Genomic DNA, 19,030 nt, shown 5'->3' with positions numbered 1-19,030 from the left:
ACAGATGTTACAGTTAGGGCATGATTTGTGCAGGGCTCTGGTTCTGGTAGAAGTAGAAGATTTAGCTTCTGAGAGCTCACCATTGCTTTTGAATACTGCAGCTGGACTCTCTTAAGTCCAAATTTATTCCCTGCTCCAAATAGTTTCATCCCTCCCTTGTTAACATTCTGGTGGCTATAGGAAGCTCTCACTGTCCAGGTCACCTTAGTGACATTTGGTGTGCTACAGCATGTGGTCCTTGGAGGCCTTTCAGGGCTAAGCCCTGAGGGTGATGAGTAGACCCGACAGAGGATGAGAAGCACTCTTGGCTCCTGTTTGTCCTGCAGTGTTGAGGGCACACGTGGCCCTTCCTCCCTCCAATGCCCTTCTGTATTTCCACTCTCAGCTGGGGCCGGTGGAAGGACATCCTGACTCATGGGCGATTCAAGTGGCATCTGAATGAGAAGGACATGGAGATGATTTGCCGGGCCCTGCTGGTATACTGTGTCAAGCATTACAAGGGGGACGAGAAGATCAAGAGTTTCATTTGGGAATTGATCACACCTACCAAAGATGGGCAGGCCCAGACCCTCCAGAACCACTCAGGTGAGCGGTGGCAGGGTCATGCCTGAGAAGCGGGAGCTCCTGTATGCTTCCATCCTTCTGCCTGTGTTGCCCCAGGTTGCTGTGCTTTGGGAGACTTCTCTTTCTCAGATACATTGGAGAATGTTAGCTGTGGGAGAGGAAGGTGATTGCTTCAGTTCTTCCTCAGCATCATCCAGTGTTACGTATACCATCTTGTGGAAGTACAGTGGGCCCTCTTGAGGTTTCCCACGTGCCCGTCCTGTGCACTGACCTGAGCGTCACAGGGTTCCTTCTTTGAACCGGGGTCACACCATGTGCACTGTGGTTTTTCTTTTGCATTTCACTGTTCTGTCCCAGTCCTACCTGTCTGTGCCTTTTCTTGCGCTATGCTTTTCCTTCCCTGTGCTTGGCCGTAGCCCACCTTCACGTTTCAGGTTAAGTGTGCCTTTTTTCCTGGCCAGCTTATAAGTTCCCCAAGGGGCACACGTGATGTTCTTGATCTGCCTGGGTAAATTCCTACTGCCTGACTGAACGCTGCTGGAGTTGACTGAGCTGGGGGCCAGGCGTTTCTCCTCACTATTGGCACTGCTTGGTGGACCAAGGAGTGGGGTCTGTCATCCAGGCCACCACGCACAGCCTGGCTGCCTCTTTGCAACCCCAGCCCAGCTCTGTTCTGTCCCCTATGTTTAAGCTGCCTAGGCTCATCTACCTGCCTTTCTGCTACAGGGTTGTCTGCTCCAGTCCCCAGAGGGAGGAAGGGGAAGAAGACAAAGAACCAGCTGCTGCTCCCAGAGTTAAAGAATGCAGATTGGCTGGCCACCTGCAACCCCGAGGTAGTCCTCCATGATGACGGCTATAAGAAACACCTCAAACAGCACTGCAATAAGTGAGTGGGCCCCTCCCCATCCCTGGTGGCAGTTCTACTCACTGTCCAGACTCCTGGGATCCCCACGGGGCTGTGGGAGACTCCCTGATGCTCCTGACCACCATGCAGGGTTTGGAAAGGCAGGATGTGTGGTCTAAGCTGGGTCGGGATCCCTTCACCTAAAGCCTATTTCACTCCTTTAGCAACATCTCTCCCTGCAGAGCCTGGATTCTCTACTAATGCAGCCTGTGCCCCTGAGGGTTTTTCTGACTTGACTCTCTAAATCCAGTTAGGACACTGGTGATTTCATTGTTCTCTCTCCTTCTGCCCCTGAGGTCACATTAGGGAAAGCAGAAGACTAATGGCCACTGCTCTCAGCCTCCCCCCTCCCCCATGCCAAGTTGCTTCCTCTCCTAATGCACTGTTGCTGCTCATGGCCTCCAGGTGTTTGACAGACATGCATTTGAGACATATCTCTTACATCCCTAGGCTCTAGGCTAGCACCGTGCAGAGGGAGAGATGCAAGGGACACAGTGACAGAAGATGAAACTGCTCTTGTTTGAGCTTGGGGAGGTGGGGCACCCAACCACCAAGCAGTGATGAGCTGTCCCTGGATACTTACGTCACAGTATGGGGGATCTGTTAGAACTTAAAGGGCCCTTGGAGACCCCTCCCCCCAATCCAGCTTCCTAGGCCTAGGGTGATCTCCCCAGCACTCCTGCTCAGCAGTGAGCAGGCCTCTGCTGCCACACCTCTGGTTATAACCATAGAATTTAAGTGATAAGTAAGAGTTCGTTAATTTCTAAATTAGTATGTTTTGATAGGTTTTTGTTTTCTCCCTGTGACATCATCTAATGGTCCTGTGGTGGTTGTTGGGTTGTATTCTTTTATGGATGAAGTGTGATCCTTGCCCTTCATCTCTCCAAAGCTTTAAAGAAAGGCCTCATGTCCAAAACTGTAATAAAACCTGCACAGAAGTACAGGCTCTTTGGGAAAGAGAATCCAAGGGCACGTGCTTGGTGGTAGAACCTGCCTGGGGCAGGACCTGGTAGCATGCTCCATGTGACTGACTCAGAGTCACCACAGAGGGGACATGCAGAGGAGGCAGCCTCAGAGCTGAATGGCCATCTAGGAGATGGGAGAACCTGCCTGGGGCAGGACCTGGTAGCATGCTCCATGTGACTGACTCAGAGTCACCACAGAGGGGACATGCAGAGGAGGCAGCCTCAGAGCTGAATGGCCATCTCGGAGATGGTAGAACCTGCCTGGGGCAGGACCTGGTAGCATGCTCCATGTGACTGACTCAGAGTCACCACAGAGGGGACATGCAGAGGAGGCAGCCTCAGAGCTGAATGGCCATCTAGGAGATGGCAGAACCTGCCTGGGGCAGGACCTGGTAGCATGCTCCATGTGACTGACTCAGAGTCACCACAGAGGGGACATGCAGAGGAGGCAGCCTCAGTAAGAGAGCTCATAGGAGACCTCGCACTGCAAACTAGATGAAGATTCTCTTGTACTTTAAGCAGCCATCTTTCTTGAACAAGTGAGACATGTGGTAAAAAAAATAATAATAATGTTTGAGGAGAAGAATTAATCTGGCAACAGCAAGATGGAATAGGTCAACCTAGAGCTGAATGGCCATCTAGGAGAGTTCTGTCATAATTCAAGTATTGATCATGAGGACCTAGAGAAGGGTGCTGACTAGAGAGTTGGGGAGAAAGGGTCAACTGTGAGACGTGACCAAGGAATAATGTGTAACGACGGGTGATGAGGAATCCATACGCAGCTAACTCCACAATCGTGAGCCTCACCAGCTGGGAGGCTAACGGTGCTTGGGCCAGGACAGAATCAAAATCCTTCTATTCACTGAAAGATGCAGAGCAAAACGAAGGACTCGGGTTTTGCCCTGCTGAGTTACAGCAGTAGTATTTGGCTATTCCGTTCACAACTGCACATGTGGGCGTGGAGTGCTGAAAATAGGCTGAGCTGCAGAGGTTGACGTAGAACTTCCCTTGATACCTGCAGAGATGATCACAGATGATGACCAGAACCATTTCGGACCTTTGAGGAAGGCCTGAACATTTCTAACCACCACCCCCAAGACTTTTCCTGAGTGCATGCCTGATGCTGGGAATTGAGGAATGCAGTAGGGGCGCCTGGCATGCGACCTTGATCTCGGGGTTGTGAGTTTGAGCCCCACATTGGGTATAGATTACTTTAAAAAAAAAAGAATGCAGTAAAGCATTTCTCTGAGTTCAGAGATGCTGACTGTTGTTTATTATCCTGAATCTTATGGAGACTGCTGTCCTCTTTAGTTCTGGCTCAGGAAGAGTCAGAGACTCTGAGCCAACAGGGACTTGCAGCTCTTCCACTCAGCATGGGAGTTCTGTGGGCAGTCCCCTGACAGGGAATCTTCAGCCTGTGCTTTAGCCTTCCCGCTGATGGGAGCTTACCATTTCTCAGCAGGGCTCATTTAATTACCAGATGATTCTAATTAATCGTCCTTCTGTATATTGAATCTAAAATCTGCTTCCTTGAAACTTCCACCCACTGATCTTGAGTCCTGGTTCTGCCCTGAGGCGCGTTGGAGAACAGGCAGACTTTTCAGCAAAACTGGACTGTGAGCTTTTAGAATTGTAGGCTCTGTTAGCAAAGGTATTGCCATTCCAATATCAGATAAAGGTTAAGACAGGCTGTTCGGTCAGGACTGCGTGGATTTAAATCCCAGTCCTCTTACCTGTCAGCAGGTGCATTACTTAACCTCTTTGTGCCTTCTTTCTTTCATCTAGAAAATGAAGATGATAATAGTCCCATCTCTTAGCGCTGCTATTTGGATTAAGGGAGCTAACACGCTGCCAGTAGTAAGTGCTCAAAGCATTGTTCAGTAGTAGCAGTAGTATAGTATTTAGGGATAGGAAATTGTCATCAAAAGAACTTTAAAAATTTTTAAAATAACTGCTTCAGATCCAAGCTATAAGTCAGGAGAGTGGTCATCCGTTTGGGGGTGGGAGTAGTGACTGGAAGGGGACCCAGGGAGCCTTCTGCTGACATGTTCTGCTTCCTGATTGGGGTCCTGGATTCACAGGTGTGTTCAGTTTGTGGAAATTCATCAAGCTGTACGTTTATCTCCTGGAAATATAGTTCATGTCAACAAAATGTTGTGGAGTTTCTGTTTTTTTCAAGAAAGAGATAAAGGAAAGAGGAATAATGCCACCCAAATATTAATGGGTTTTGTTTGACTAAAGTAAGGGTATTACAGATCTACTCCAGTTCTCCTTCACTTTGAGTTTAGATGTCAACTGGGATTATCCTCTCATTCAGGGAGGGTTGCCCCATCTGTCCTCTGAGTTGATTTGCTTCTCATTTGGAGAAAAGTGAATACTACTCGGTTTAAATTCTTTTCCCTCATGCTGTAGATATTTCCAAGTACCAGCACATCTCTGTTTAGAGAAATAGAGACAGCTCTGTCTTTCATTTTCAGGAAAGCCTTCTTCCAATTGGGCTAGATCTAACCAGGCAGGAATTCCATACCTAAGGCCTCCTCGTTCCATTTCTTACTGAGGAGGCCAGCGGCTACTGTCAGCAAGGTAGAAGGATCAGTGACTGTTGTAAATTCTTAGAGCTGTTATTGTCTGAGCTTTAAAAAAACAAATCTCAAAATTATTTGAGTTGATTGACAGCTGAGGTAAGGAATGGCATACCAGAAAGATAAGGGCGTTTTTTCCATTCTGAAAATTCTGACTTGTGTGTTGCCACCTACTACTTGAGCCCACGGTGGCACTTTATGTGTTTTTTAAAAATTGTCAAAAAAACCCTTTCCTCCCACGTCCAGTTCCTGTTTCCCCCTCCAGAGGCAACCACTGCTAACCTGGTTCTTCCAGAGATATTCTGGGCATGGACCAGCTTAGGTGAATGTATAGCCTCCTTTTATCTTCCCTAAAATAACACACATTTTACATGCTATTTGTGCTCTGTGCTCTCTTTCTCTCTCTTTTTAAAATAACTTAAATGGAGGTCAGTTCCTATGTATGTAAATAGGCCTTCATTTTTAATAGCTGGCCTTTACTCTTTCCTGGTTTTGAACAAGTTACAAGTCCTCTTTGAAACCTCTTGGCAGCTCTGCTGCACATAGGAAGCATCTCCTTGACCCTGGTAGACTTCTCCGTGCCTTCCCCAACCCTCGACCCCCTGGTCCTCTTCTGCACAGTAAGTCTTTCCTGGTTGGGCTCACTTCACACTCAGATGCTGTAGGCCCCTCAAGGACAGAGCTAAATCGCTTACTTCCGTCATGTGCCTCACAGGACCCAGTGTGGTGCAGAGCACACAAGAGTTGCCCAACAAATACTTGCTTAATCGCCTTGTCTCAAGCATGTTTGGTGCCTGCCCTTGGAGCTTGAGTGTGCTCCGTGCAGAATCCAGGGAACCTGAGCACCTCGGGAGAGAAGACGTGATTCTATTCTGGCAGTATTGCCGTGAATATCCATTTTAACTGTGTGCAAGTGAAACTGAAAACAGCACCATTCAACATGACCTACTCTTCAGTAGATTAGTAAACTTTAACCAACCTCTTGGAGGGCAGCGCTGCCCCAGAGGTCATTGTGGGAGGGTTGAGTACTCTTTTATAGACCAGGAGGAACAGTGTTTCTGCTGCCGCCCATGGCTAACAGGGTGACCTAGCAGATGATGGTGAGATATGTTTTTCTGTGTAAGGGGGGATAATCACAGTAGCATCTGTCATCAGTACCTTGGGTTTTGTTTTTCTAGTGCTTTCTCATATATTACTTCACGTCACTAATAACATGGGAACACCCAGAATTTCCCTGTGTCCACTTGGGGGTCGCAACTTACAGGCAGCTCGTGGTTCTGATACCTTTGCATTAATGTGTTCACCTTTCACAGGGTACTTTTGCGAGTCCGGATGCTGTACTACCTAAAAGCTGAAATACTGGGAGAGGCAGCTGAGAAAGCGTTTGAAGGAACCCCTGCCAGGTAAACCAAACCAACTGGAGCTCTCAGAGCTCAGTGCTAAAGAGCTGCCACATGGTGCCTGTTCGTGCAGATGGACAAAGCTGCCTGTGCTTCTGGAGGCCCGTGTTCACACCCAGCCCGGGGTCAGTTACCTACATGGTAGAGTGGGCAGGTCCCCTACACATGAAATGAAGGAGAAATTCATTTCTCTACGGCACAGCTTTTGGTGAGATTTTGAGTTAGTTTGCTTTTCCAGATGGTGTTGTAACATTGGTTTGAACAGTTATTTCCCTGCCTTAACTAGTTGTTGTGGGATGAGTATTCATACTCTGATATGTTTGGTCCGACGGGTGTGCCCTGGGCATTTTGCTCAGAATCCCACTCTTGGCCGTAGTGCCCTTCCACATTTGAGCAGTTCTCTGTATTTGCTAATCATACTAGTAATACCTGGTGCCCTGTTTGATTGTTTGCACCTTAGTTTTGTAAATTAGTGTTTCCAAAGGATTCCAAAGTAGAATCCTGTGGGAATCTCCCAAGATTTCAGAGAATGAGGCCACCGTGCTCCCAGCTACCAACCACTTGATGAAGCCGGACAGCCTCCTTCACCCCTAGACATGCTATTTGCTCTAGTCCTGTACAATGCCTATCATTCCCGGAGAAAACCAGAAGGAATGGTATTTCAGCTTTGCTTTGAGATTACCTGTGGCCATGGTTTCTTCTTCCTCTTTCTTTCTTTTTTTTTAAAGATTTTATTTATTTGACAGAGACATAGTGAGAGAGGGAACACAAGTAGGGGGAGAGGGAGAGGGAGGAGCAAACTCCCTGCTGAGCAGGGAGCCGATGCAGGGCTCGTTCCCAGGACTCTGAGATCATGACCTGTGCCTAAGGTAGACGCTTAATGACTGAGCCACCCAGGCGCCCCTTTCCTCTTTCTTTCCATTGGACAGTGCCAATGGCTTTAGCGGTGATGGGGGCGGGACGGGGCATTAAAGAAGGAGAGAGGTAAAGGACAATTTGTAATCAGGAGCAACCATTACAAACTTGATAATATTTTCTGTAGTTGCTATAGTCATTTCTAATGGGTATAGGGAGGTTGAGTGTTTTGGTAAGGAGATTCAATTTATGAATCATAAAAATGCAGCAGAATTCAACCTGATCTGGCAGAAATAATCTATCTGAACTTTCTCATCCCGCTCTGCTTTCTTAGAACATGTAGATGGAAGGAGCTAGATAGAACACGGAGAGTCCATTACCCACGCCCTTCCTTCCTTTCCTCTGCCCTCCTCAATCTTGGCTGTCAGTGCATGAGGAATGAATAGCATTTCATCCCAGAAAAGTCATTTAGCTCCTGGCAGCACCCTGGCAGAGCAGTGGGCCCTACAGTGGAGCCAGAAAGGGAGCACTGGCTGGAATGGTAGGGCCATGGACCACTATTCCCACAGAGGGAGCTGGGCCTGGGGAGGGGCAGTTAGCCGTGTGTCACAAGAAGAATAGCGTGATGGAAGAAGAAACTTCAGATGCTACAGAGGAGCCATCCCAGACAGCTGGGAGGTGGGAGAGAGGAGCCATCAGGTGGATTTTTCTCCCCAGACCCAAAGCCTTAAAGAGTAAGGACTGCGCTCAGACAAATGAAGACAGTGAGCTAAGGGTCCGTGTGAGCTTTCAGAACATGGACAGAGTTCAGTGAGGGGCTGATGGTACAGGCCTGCTAGTCCTATAGGCCTCCCCCTTAGGGCAAGTTATGTCCGTCCCTTTGGCCAGGAGCAGTGCAGTTGGTGATGAGTTTTGACCCAGTAGACCGCTGCCACCTACTGTGGGACCTCTCCTCTGAAAGGCTGTCTTCATACCCCAGCATGTACCGGTGCTGACTGTCTTATTCTCAAACACTGCTTGAGATCTCTACATGTTGAACCAAGATGATTTGGGGACTTTACAGCATTTGATTCTGCATGAATTTGACCATGTGGAAGATGTTCTACCTTCAGTTGACCAATAGATTGATGGCTTTTGCTGTGGTTCTCAACTGAAGATGGATATCTACATTTTACATGTGGACCCCAAAGCCCCACCCGGACTTACTGATGGGTTCTCCAAGAGGTGCTTCCAGGTTCTGTTCCAATCAGTCTGAGGTAAAGCCTGGAAATCAAGTACATATGTGGAAATAATTCACTGGAGGAGGGTGATGGAAAGTCCTGGTTAGGAAACCGTGGCCCACAGCCTCCTAAGTCCTTGTAACTTCAGCCTCTTAGCATGCCACTAGGGATGTGGCTTAATACCAGGGCTCAGCCAGTAGTTCTTGCATTGTTTTGTGTCTGTGTTGAAGGAACTCTGAGTCTACGCCCTTCCTTCCACAGGGAACTAGAAGTGCCTCTGCCTGACATTGACTACGTGGAGATCCCAGTGGATTGGTGGGACGCTGAGGCCGATAAGTCCCTTCTGATAGGCGTGTTCAAACATGGTGTGTATTTCAGTGAATGCTCTGTCTTTCCTGAGAAACTCCATAACCTGCCGCACATCTCTGGTAGAAAGTAGCCTCACCTCTGTCCTCTCAGATGAATGTGTGAGTCATGAAAATATGGTGAGTGTTCATAGTATCGGTGAGGAGCTTCACAAGGGCTGCTATGGTTACAAAGAGCCTGTCCATGCTGTCGGGCCTTGGACTGCCTCACTCTTCTTCACTCTTAGAGTCCCAGTGCCTGGCCTAGTTCCTGGCACACAGTAGACACGTAGCATTTCTTGAGTGAAGGAATAAATAGGGAAAATGTTAGGTTTTAGCATTTCGTGTGTATGTAGAATTCTAAGATCATTCTAGACAATCTACACATTCCTAGTGTGTATCTTTTTGCCCCATTGGTATAAAAATTTAAGAATACAAAATGGTATGAACATTTTTTTAAAAATGTGGTAACTAAGAGTCCAGGGGACTGAGAGAGGTTTTGAATAGCTTGGGAAAACTGAAATAAGTACCGCCTTTCTTCACTTCTGGCACTGTCCTGAGCACCTGCCCTTGCCCTCAGCCAGCAGTCAAGGTGAATGATGGAAGCGCCACATGATAGTCATTGTCATGTACCTGGTGGATACCTTCCCTGCCTGGTGAATTAACTGAAATCTTAAACTGGAGAGCAGGATTCAAAGTGGAAAGAGTTGGTCATACCAGACTTTCACTGTCAGCTCTGCCACTTAGTAAATTTAAGACCTTGAGCAAATCATAAATTCTCTGACCAGTTTCCTCGCCTGTACCATGGGGAGAGTATCGAAACAGCCTACCTGGAGTGTTGTTTGAAGATTCAATGAGACCATGTATGTAGACTGCCTAGGGCAGGGCTAGGCAGTAGATAGAAGCGGAGAAGATGTTTAGTGCTGTTTTGCTGTTACTTACTGCTCTCCTTTTGGAAAGTTAACTTTCTCAGATATGCCTAATCAGTAGAATTCAACATTTGGAGGCCAACCAATCACGTTTACTTAACAACTATGCCTATACTTACTTTAACAAGGAATCCCCTCAACGCTTGGATTCTGGTGTTACAGTGGGAGATCCAGTGCTCCCCAGAGCCCTTTGTCAAACTGCTGGGGTTAGGATGAGCAGTGCTATCCATTAGAGCTACCTGTGATGATGGAGGAAATGTCCTGTCTATCTCTGCACTGTCCACTCTGGAATCCACCAGCCACATGTGACTGTTGAATACTTCCGAGATATGATTGGTACATCCAAGCAACTATATTTCTAATTTTATGTAATTTTAAGGAACTGAAATTTAAATAATCCCATGTGGTTCCTCTTTTGGACAGTGCAGGGCTGGAACTCAGCTCTGAAGTGGTAAGAAGAAACACATGACCTCTCTGTTAAGCACAAGGAACCACAGTGCAACCAAAACTTGGTTTAATCTAATTTGGGAAAGAACCCAGAGACAAGTTGCTAGAAGCAGCCAAATTCAGAGCATCTGAACTTGTTGTGGAAGAAAGTCCATTGGCCCTGTGTCTCATTTCAGTGGTAGTTTTAGGGCACATAGCCATACCTTGGTGGAGAGAACGTGATGTGGAAAGGGAATACAACATGAAGTCCCGGCATTATGGCAGACAGAATCTACATGCTTCCCCTCCACCCTCCTCCGACCGAGCACACACACACACCACAGACATACAGAAAGCCTGGGTGGGTTAGGACGATAATGTGAAATTACCTAGCTGCACATGAAACAAATAAAGGAAAATCCCCGAATGAAGAGGTCACTTAAACCCAGAGCTGAAAGCTCACTGATAGGACAGCAAGCCAAAGAGACTGGGTTTTTAATGCCCACACAGAAAATGGAAGCAAGCCCCTCCAGGAAAGGAGGGCAAGAGAGGGCTCTTTGGCCCAGGGAAGCGGAGATAGAAGAACATACTCCTGAGAGATAGATGGAGACATGAAAGAGATGAGGTGGAAGAGAGAAGGCGGTTGCCATGTAAAGCAGGATGTGCCAGGCAAGTACTAACAACAAACCAGAAACAAAACACATATGACCCATAAGACCATATGGCAAAGTCCGTATCCTACAAAAGGTCTTTAAGGAAAGAAGGATAGTTTGGAATAAAGAGGGTCTTTACACGGTGATGATGAGTGTAATTCATCAGGAAAATGTGGCTAACAGTGTGGCCTCAGAATACGTCAGAGGACGGAACTCTAGGGGGCTCAAGACCCCTTCTCTCCTAAGAAAGGCAAGTTAACACTGGCACCAAACCTATTAGCTTTTTCATCCCTGAGCAAGGTTTAGGGTAGTAGGATTAAGCAATTGATCTCTCTTAGTCTTATATTAGGAATGTTCAAGGGTCAACCAGATGGTGTCTAAGGTCACTTCCATATCTAAAGCTCCTCTACTCTACGAAGCATTTTGGGAGGGTATGAGTTGATCTTTCCTAAGTGTTTTCCTGAGTACACCCATGAGGTCTTAAAATGATGCATCACCCATTCCATTCAGATTTCCCCAGATTGCCAGTTGAGGTGAACTCAATAGTCAGAGTCAGGGCTGAGGGCATGTGCCTGATGCCTGAAGTGGCTGACTGTGGCATATGATGACTTCAGACACACTGTAAAGTATACCCAGTGCTAGGGGACTGGACCTAAACCACACATGCACACCCAGCTCACTCTTGCACAGAACCAGCCCTGTTTAGTTGGATGTTAACATTGGATCTACCCAGACTGCATTGGACAGATGCCTGTGGCTGGCTTCATGGACTCATCCTCCTTGGAGTCTTCCAGAATACAGATCAGATCCTCCCCCTGACTGGATGCTGCCCATCAGACATCCCATGAGCATAGGCTTAGACCCGTCCTCATCTAGGTAACACACCTGACCACACCTGTGTAACTTAGCCCACACAACAGGTCTTACCAGGTGATAGTCAGGCTCCCAGATACCCAGCAGCTGGTAGAGATACGACATTTTCAGAAAGCCAGGCTATCTGGTGTTCACTTTTCAGGAAGTCGTGTCAGGAAGCCCTCTGCCTCGCCTCCATCCTGTGGAGGCCTAAGTATGAGCTGTGCTGCTGCCACCATCTTCTTTGTGAAGAAACACAGCCACCCATTGTCTGAAGTTCCGTGGCTCCTGCAGGCCACCCCAGACACACCCTGCCACAGCCCTACTTAGATCAGAAGGGTAGAGCCATGGTTCCATCTCCGAGCTGACCCCGTGGGAGAATTGCCTGCACCTTTGGTGGTTTGCAGCAAGAAGGGCCCATAGCAAACGTATTCCAAATGATGCTCTCGATAGCTCTCTGTTGCATTAACTGACTATGGCCCCCTAAGGCAGCCTGGATTTATGCAATTTTTATTAAGATAGGAAGTATCGTATTTTTTTTTTTTTTAAAGATTTTATTTATTTTTATTTGAGAGAGAGAGAATGAGAGACAGAGAGCACGAGAGGGAAGAGGGCAGAGGGAGAAGCAGACCCCCTGCTGAGCAGGGAGCCCGATGTGGGACTCGATCCCAGGACTCCAGGATCATGACCTGAGCCGAAGGCAGTCGCTTAACCAACTGAGCCACCCAGGCGCCCCCCAGGAAGTATCGTATTTTTGTTGACCTTCTTAGAAAGGGGCTTCTAGACTGAAGAGGCAAGCAGCCCCCGCCCCTCAAAGGCTGTCATCTACTATGTGTTTATTGGCATTGCTCTTAGAGTGCCTACAACTCAAAGGGCAATTGTTGGGGTTTTCTAGGGGACTGAATCAGTCACTCTTCCTTGCCTCCAGCTTCATAGCTCAGTGGGAAATAGGAATGCAGAATCTGTCTAGACTTCAGACCTCCACAAGACAAGAGAAAGTCTGCAGAGTAGAAGCATAGCCAGGTAGTAGGCTGCCAGAAGAACCTTGTCAAGCACAGAGCACATGAGGGCAGGACACATGGACAGTGAGCCTCCCTCAGGAGGAAAGGGCTGGTGGGGAAAGCTTTCAGCCTCTCACCTATTAGGTGAAGCACCCCTCTTTTCATGGGGAGCAGAACGTGGAGATAGCAGGAATTTCCACAAGGCAGCAGGAACATTGAGGATGTTTCTGTTTTGCAGACAACTGGGGTAGAACACGGGGAGAAGGTGCGAATGGCTCTTTCTACAATGATTATTGGAAGAGAATCTGGACAAAACTGACTCATCCAATCTTTTGTTGTGCATGTATGGTGTTAGGCCCCACACTAGATACTGAATGTGTAATGATGAGAAAAAACTTTTCCTAAGGAGCCCACCATCTCATGAGAGAGACTGACCATAATCAAATAATCGCCCTAAGGAATAGTGAATAAAGAGCATAAGTCATCACAGTCTCCTGCCGTATGCCTCAGGTGGGCAGCGCCTGTCATTGAGATAGCAGAAGAGTTCCTTTGGATTAAAAGGTGAAGTACCTGCAGCTCCTCAGAGACAGAGTACCAGCTGCTGCCTACAGGGTGGAGGACAGAACTACACCCACAGCGCTGATGGAACAAAAACCAAGGAAGCAAAATATCCAACAAAGTAAAATCCAGTTTGTTGTTAGCACCCATGCTGGTCCCCCATCCTATGACAGGCCCTCTCTATGCCTACAACAGAGCTGGGAATGGACCTTGTTCCTGGGAGCAACGTGGGAAGGGTTTTGACCATCTTGAAAGCATTTACCCCAAGAAAGTTTGCTATAACGATAGATTTGGATCTTTTCTGTGACCAAATCCTGTCTCGTTATCAAATTACATTCGACTCAATAAAAAAAAATAATAAATTCTCATGCCTGGGATTATCAAAGTGAAAGTGATATTATTTCATTGTTTTGGCTCCCTTTCAGGGGTCTCCTCTGAGTCGAATATGCTCATTCTCTGTTTGGCTTTGGGGATGTGGTGAGGGGTAATTCCAAAGCCCTGGCCAGTGGATTAGTATTTCATACTGAGTTGGTGAATATGGGCGCAATAAATCATTTTTAATCTGATTAACAAGCACAGTAGTCCTCCTTGTATTTTATCCCCTGCATCCATCACTTGGTTCAATTTCTGTTTCTAAGACAAGGGATAGAATCAGACTATCAGAAAACAAAGCCCATCCCGGAGGTAACAAGATGTCCAGAGTTGGGGGTTGAGAGGAAGAAGTTGCAAAAGCAACTTGCGTGATTCCCTTTGCTGTCCAAGAGAAGTAAACAAGTGAGCATTATTGCGTCTATACCTCGTGTCTCTTCACAGACACAGAATATTTACGTCAGCTTTTATTTTTGGTCAAACACTTAGTCATTGGGCATCTACTTTAGCTCAAGGATCTTCCTCGGATAGGAAATCTTATAGGATTCTATTAATCTTAAATAGTGTTTTTGATTGCTTTATTTTTCACTTAATAAGGAAAGCAAAACGATTGTGCAGGGCCCAGGGTAGATTTTGTGAGTTCTAACATGCCTCTGACATTTCTCATTATCCATGAGCAGGGTATGAGAGGTACAATGCCATGCGAGCAGACCCGGCACTTTGCTTCCTGGAGAAAGTCGGGATGCCAGATGAGAAGTCCCTTTCTGCAGAACAGGGTGTTACGGATGGGACCCCAGACATTCCTGACAGGTAAGCCATCTGTGATATGACATGTTACACCGTGAATCTCTGACCCCCTCCGTGGATACCCAGCATTCTCACAGTCTCTCCCTCACAGCCCAGCATCTCCCTTCAGTCTTGCCATGCTGGAACCATTCTCCAAAGTCGCTGCATTAGTTACATCCTGTTACGTCTCAGGCCTTTTCCTTGACTTCTAAGCACTTTGAACCAAACACCAGTTCCTGTACTTCATGGGTTCCTCGAGCTGCCCACCATCCTACCCTCCTCATTTCTTGTCTGGTCAGAGGATTCTTGAGGAAGAATTCAGACCTCTCATACCTGGTGGAAAGCTAAGAGGCACTGCAACTACGGGCTTCGTGACCTGAAATGCCTCAGATGAAATTCTGGCATTATTTAAGAATGCATTATCCATGCATAAGGTGAATTTAGGAGCCACTGCATGATGGCTGTGGCATCTAGGCCTTGTTTATGGGTTGTGTACAAAAAAGTATAGAAGCATCTCCTCTGGCTGAGTTTTACTTACTGTTGGCATAACCCCCAAATGTGTAAATTCATTAGAAAGCTAAATAAACATCCAGGAACTGTGAACTGTGGTGCTCCAACACATACACACACACGTGGGAAACATTGTATGTATCTCTTAGCTTGGGTTTGGTAAGCTTTGAACTGATCTTCTTCCCAAAAGTAGCAGATACTGCTTTGCATTGCCTAGGGCTGTGGCCAGACCTCGCCAGGAGGGCCTGCACTGCCAGGAGCTCCTAACCACCTGCTAAGGCCAAGAAAAGGTTGAAATGCATTTTCCATCTGTCCTTAATCCGTGATGAACACTTTAGCTACCATAACACTCTCTGCTCCAAAGAGAAATTTCCTCTGTGGAGACTCATTTGGAGAGATGTTAACAGAAACCCAAGTGAGTGGGGATGCTAATGGTAGATGTGGGGGGAAACGCTGCGTGGGTAAGGTACCCAAATGTGGTGGAAAGCTTACATTTTTGTCGGGCGTCTGTTCTTTCTGTGGTTAAGCAGTGAGAGGTAGTTAAGGTAGGAGAGAGTCCACTGCCTCCAGAACCTGAGCAGCATCGATGAGAATATTTGAGACAGGAACATTCCAAAGTCAATGTAAGACAAATCATGAAAAAGATCGGCATCAGCAATAGTTAAGCTGACAAGACAGAAGACTTTAGGCAGCTGAGCTCGAGGTAGGTGTCTATTGATGAAGAGGGCACAGTGTCCTTCCTTCCTAGCAGTAGCAGCCCCGCTCCCTCCTGAGGAAGTGACTGCCACCAAATAAAGGATTCTGCCTGAAGCTTCACCCCACTGTGGGGGAAAGGGGGCCTGGGGCACTTCGGGACTCCCTAGATTTGCACAGCCTCAAGTCTCGAGTTTGTTCTTTTATTAAAGGCCCATGTTCAGGTAACTCTCGGTGGGCAGTAATGACCTTGCTTGTGAAGTATCACTGTTGAATAGCTGGCCTCTGAACTTGTCTGAGTAGATCACCTCCTGCTGAAGTCTCAGTTGAGTGCAGGTCCTTGCCCATAGAAGTTATGACACTGGTAGAAACCAGGATTTTGAGGCCTGTGGGCAAGGGATCCACTAATTTTCCTTTCGGTCAGTGATTTAGGGGGTTTTCTTGCAAGCATTCCAGTTGCAAAATAGCTCCTAGGTGGTGCGTGATGCTTTTTATTTTACTTTTATTCAGAGGCAACATGGATAAAGAAGACAACACTGAAGACAAGTTAGATGGCCTGCAGAAGCAAATGGTGAGTCACAGGTGCTGTGTTGGTAATCCACACGATCTTCAGTGTTGAGAAACTCCCCATCTTGGCAGTGAGCTCGGGGCGCTTGATTGCAGTCCTGCAATTGCATTGCATTTTGCCCAGCATTTTAGTGTAAAGTTTATCAACATACAGACTGCATTGCACTTTTATTCTAATGAAAGTTTTAATTTTAATATAACTGTAGATTTTAGATGCATTATAAGATACAATACAGAGTGATCCCGTGTACCTTTTATCCAGTTTCCCCCCATGGGAACATCTTGCAAAACTGTAGTTCAGTATCACAACCAGGATGCTGACATTGTTAGTCAAGATACAGGACGTTTCTGTGACCACAGAGATCCATCGTGTTGCCCTTTATAGCCATAGCCCCTTCCCTCCTGCATTTACCTCCTTTGTAATTGGTGGCAACCACTAACCTATTCTCCATGTCTGTAATTTGTTATTTTAAGATTATTTCTTAAGATACGAACTAAGAATTTAAGAATATATATATATTATTAAATGGAATTATAACAATAAGGGGCCCTTGGGGATTAGCTTTTGTTGCTCAGTGTAATTCCCTGTAGACTGCTGCAGGTTGTTTTTTGTAAAAGTAATGCCGTCCTTTTTGTTGCTGTGTAGCAGTCCTTGGTGTGGATGTCCGGGTTTGTTTTACCATTCATCCACGTGCAGGATACGTGCATTGTCTCCAGTTTTTTACTATTACAAATACTTCTATAAACATTTGCGTACAGATTTTGCATGACTATACATTCCTATTTCTGTGGGATAAATGTCCATAAGTACGGTTGCTGGGTGATAAGGTTACTACATGTTTAGTTGTTTTTTTTTTTTTAAACTGCCAAGCTGTTTGCAGTGTGGCCATACCCCTTCACATTGCCACCAGCCCCGTAGGAGCGGTCCACTTTCTCCTTATCTTTTGTTAGCTTTTGGTGTTGTCACCACTGTAATTGAACCATTCTGATAGGTGTATAATGATATCTAGTTGTAGTTTTAATTTACATTTCCCTAATAGCTAATGATGTTTAACATCTTTTTATAGGTTTAATTTCCATATGTAAGCCTCTTCAGTGAAATGTTTCTTCCCATCTTTTGCCCATTTTCTAATTGCATTGTTTGTTTCTTTGTTTTCCTATTGGTATTTGAGAGTTCTTTATATATTCCAGATACCAGTCTTTTGTCAGATATGTGGTTGGCAAGTATTTTCTCCCACCTATAGTTGGTCTTTTTATCCTATTCACATTGTCTTTCACAGAATAACAGTTTTTTTTTGTTTTGTTTTGTTTTGTTTTCTATGCTATCTACCATAGTCATTTTTTAAAAAATTTTTTTTATTCTTATGTTAATCCCCATACATTACATCATTAGTTTTAGATGAAGTGTTCCATGATTCATTGTTTGTGCATAACACCCAGTGCTCCATGCAGAATGTGCCCTCCTCAATACCCACCACCAGGCTAACCCATCCTCCCACCCCCCTCCCCTCTAGAACCCTGTTTGTTTTTCAGAGTCCATCGTCTCTCATGGTTCGTCTATCCCTCCGATTTCCCCCGCTTCATTCTTCCCCTCCCGCTACCTTCTTCTTTTTCTTTTTTTCTTTTCCTTAACATATATTGCATTATTTGTTTCAGAGGTACAGATCTGAGATTCAACAGTCTTGCACAATTCACAGCGCTTACCAGAGCACATACCCTCCCCAGTGTCTATCACCCAGTCACCCCATCCCTCCCACCCCACCCCCCACTCCAGCAACCCTCAGTTTGTTTCTTGCAATTAAGAATTCCTCATATCAGTGAGATCATATGATACATGTCTTTCTCTGTTTGACTTATTTCACTCAACATAATACCCTCCAGTTCCATCCACGTCGTTGCAAATGGCAAGATCTCATTCCTTTTGATGGCTGCATAATATTCCATTGTGTATATATACCACATCTTCTTTATCCATTCATCTGTCGATGGACATCTTGGCTCTTTCCACAGTTTGGCTATTGTGGACATTGCTGCTATAAACATCGGGGTGCACGTACCCCTTCGGATCCCTACTTTTGTATCTTTGGGGTAAATACCCAGTAGTGCAATTGCTGGATCATATGGTAGCTCTATTTTCAACTTTCTGATGAACCTCCATACAGTTTTCCAGAGTGGCTGCACCAGCTTGCATTCCCACCAACAGTGTAGGAGTGTTCCCCTTTCTCCGCATCTCTGCCAACATCTGTCGTTTCCTGACTTGTTAATTTTAGCCATTCTGACTGGTGTGAGGTGGTATCTCATTGAGGTTTTGATTTGGATTTCCCTGATGCCGAGCGATATTGAGCACTTTTTCATGTGTCTGTTGGCCATTTGGATGTCTTCTTTGGAAAAATGTCTGTTCATGTCTTCTGCCCATTTCTTGATTGGATTCTTTGTTCTTTGGGTGTTGAGTTTGATGAGTTCTTTATAGATTTTGGATACCAGTCCTTTATCTGATATGTCATTTGCAAATATCTTCTCCCATTCTGTCGGTTGTCTTTTGGTTTTGTTGACTGTTTCCTTTGCTTTGCAAAAGCTTTTTATCTTGATGAAGTCCCAATAGTTCATTTTTGCCCTTGCTTCCCTTGCCTTTGGCGATGTTTCTAGGAAGAAGTTGTTTCGGCTGAGGTCGAAGAGGTTCCTGCCCGTGTTCTCCTTTAGGATTTTGATGGACTCCTGTCTCACACTGAGGTCTTTCAACCATTTGGAGTCTATTTTTGTGTGTGGTGTAAGGAAATGGTCCAGTTTCATTCTTCTGCATGTGGCTATCCAATTTTCCCAACACCATTTGTTGAAGAGACTGTCTTTATTCC

The 19,030-nt window shown here is 46.1% G+C and overlaps 1 protein-coding gene across 1 annotated transcript in view; it reads left to right on the top strand.

Annotated features, from left to right (window-relative positions):
- CHD6 (chromodomain helicase DNA binding protein 6) overlaps positions 1 to 19,030 on the top strand; it is a 201,793-nt gene that overhangs the window by 144,113 nt on the left and 38,650 nt on the right. The window contains exons 22-27 of the mRNA XM_021688920.1: positions 386 to 585; positions 1,291 to 1,450; positions 6,329 to 6,418; positions 8,752 to 8,855; positions 14,303 to 14,432; positions 16,122 to 16,182. Coding sequence (XP_021544595.1) covers positions 386 to 585; positions 1,291 to 1,450; positions 6,329 to 6,418; positions 8,752 to 8,855; positions 14,303 to 14,432; positions 16,122 to 16,182 — 745 coding nt within the window. The remainder of the gene's footprint in view (positions 1 to 385; positions 586 to 1,290; positions 1,451 to 6,328; positions 6,419 to 8,751; positions 8,856 to 14,302; positions 14,433 to 16,121; positions 16,183 to 19,030) is intronic.

The sequence above is a fragment of the Neomonachus schauinslandi genome, chromosome 10 (assembly GCF_002201575.2).
Source record: "Neomonachus schauinslandi chromosome 10, ASM220157v2, whole genome shotgun sequence".
Taxonomy (NCBI): domain Eukaryota; kingdom Metazoa; phylum Chordata; class Mammalia; order Carnivora; family Phocidae; genus Neomonachus; species Neomonachus schauinslandi.
Note: the sequence above shows the minus strand (reverse complement) of the source record. Positions and strands in the feature narration are given on the sequence as shown.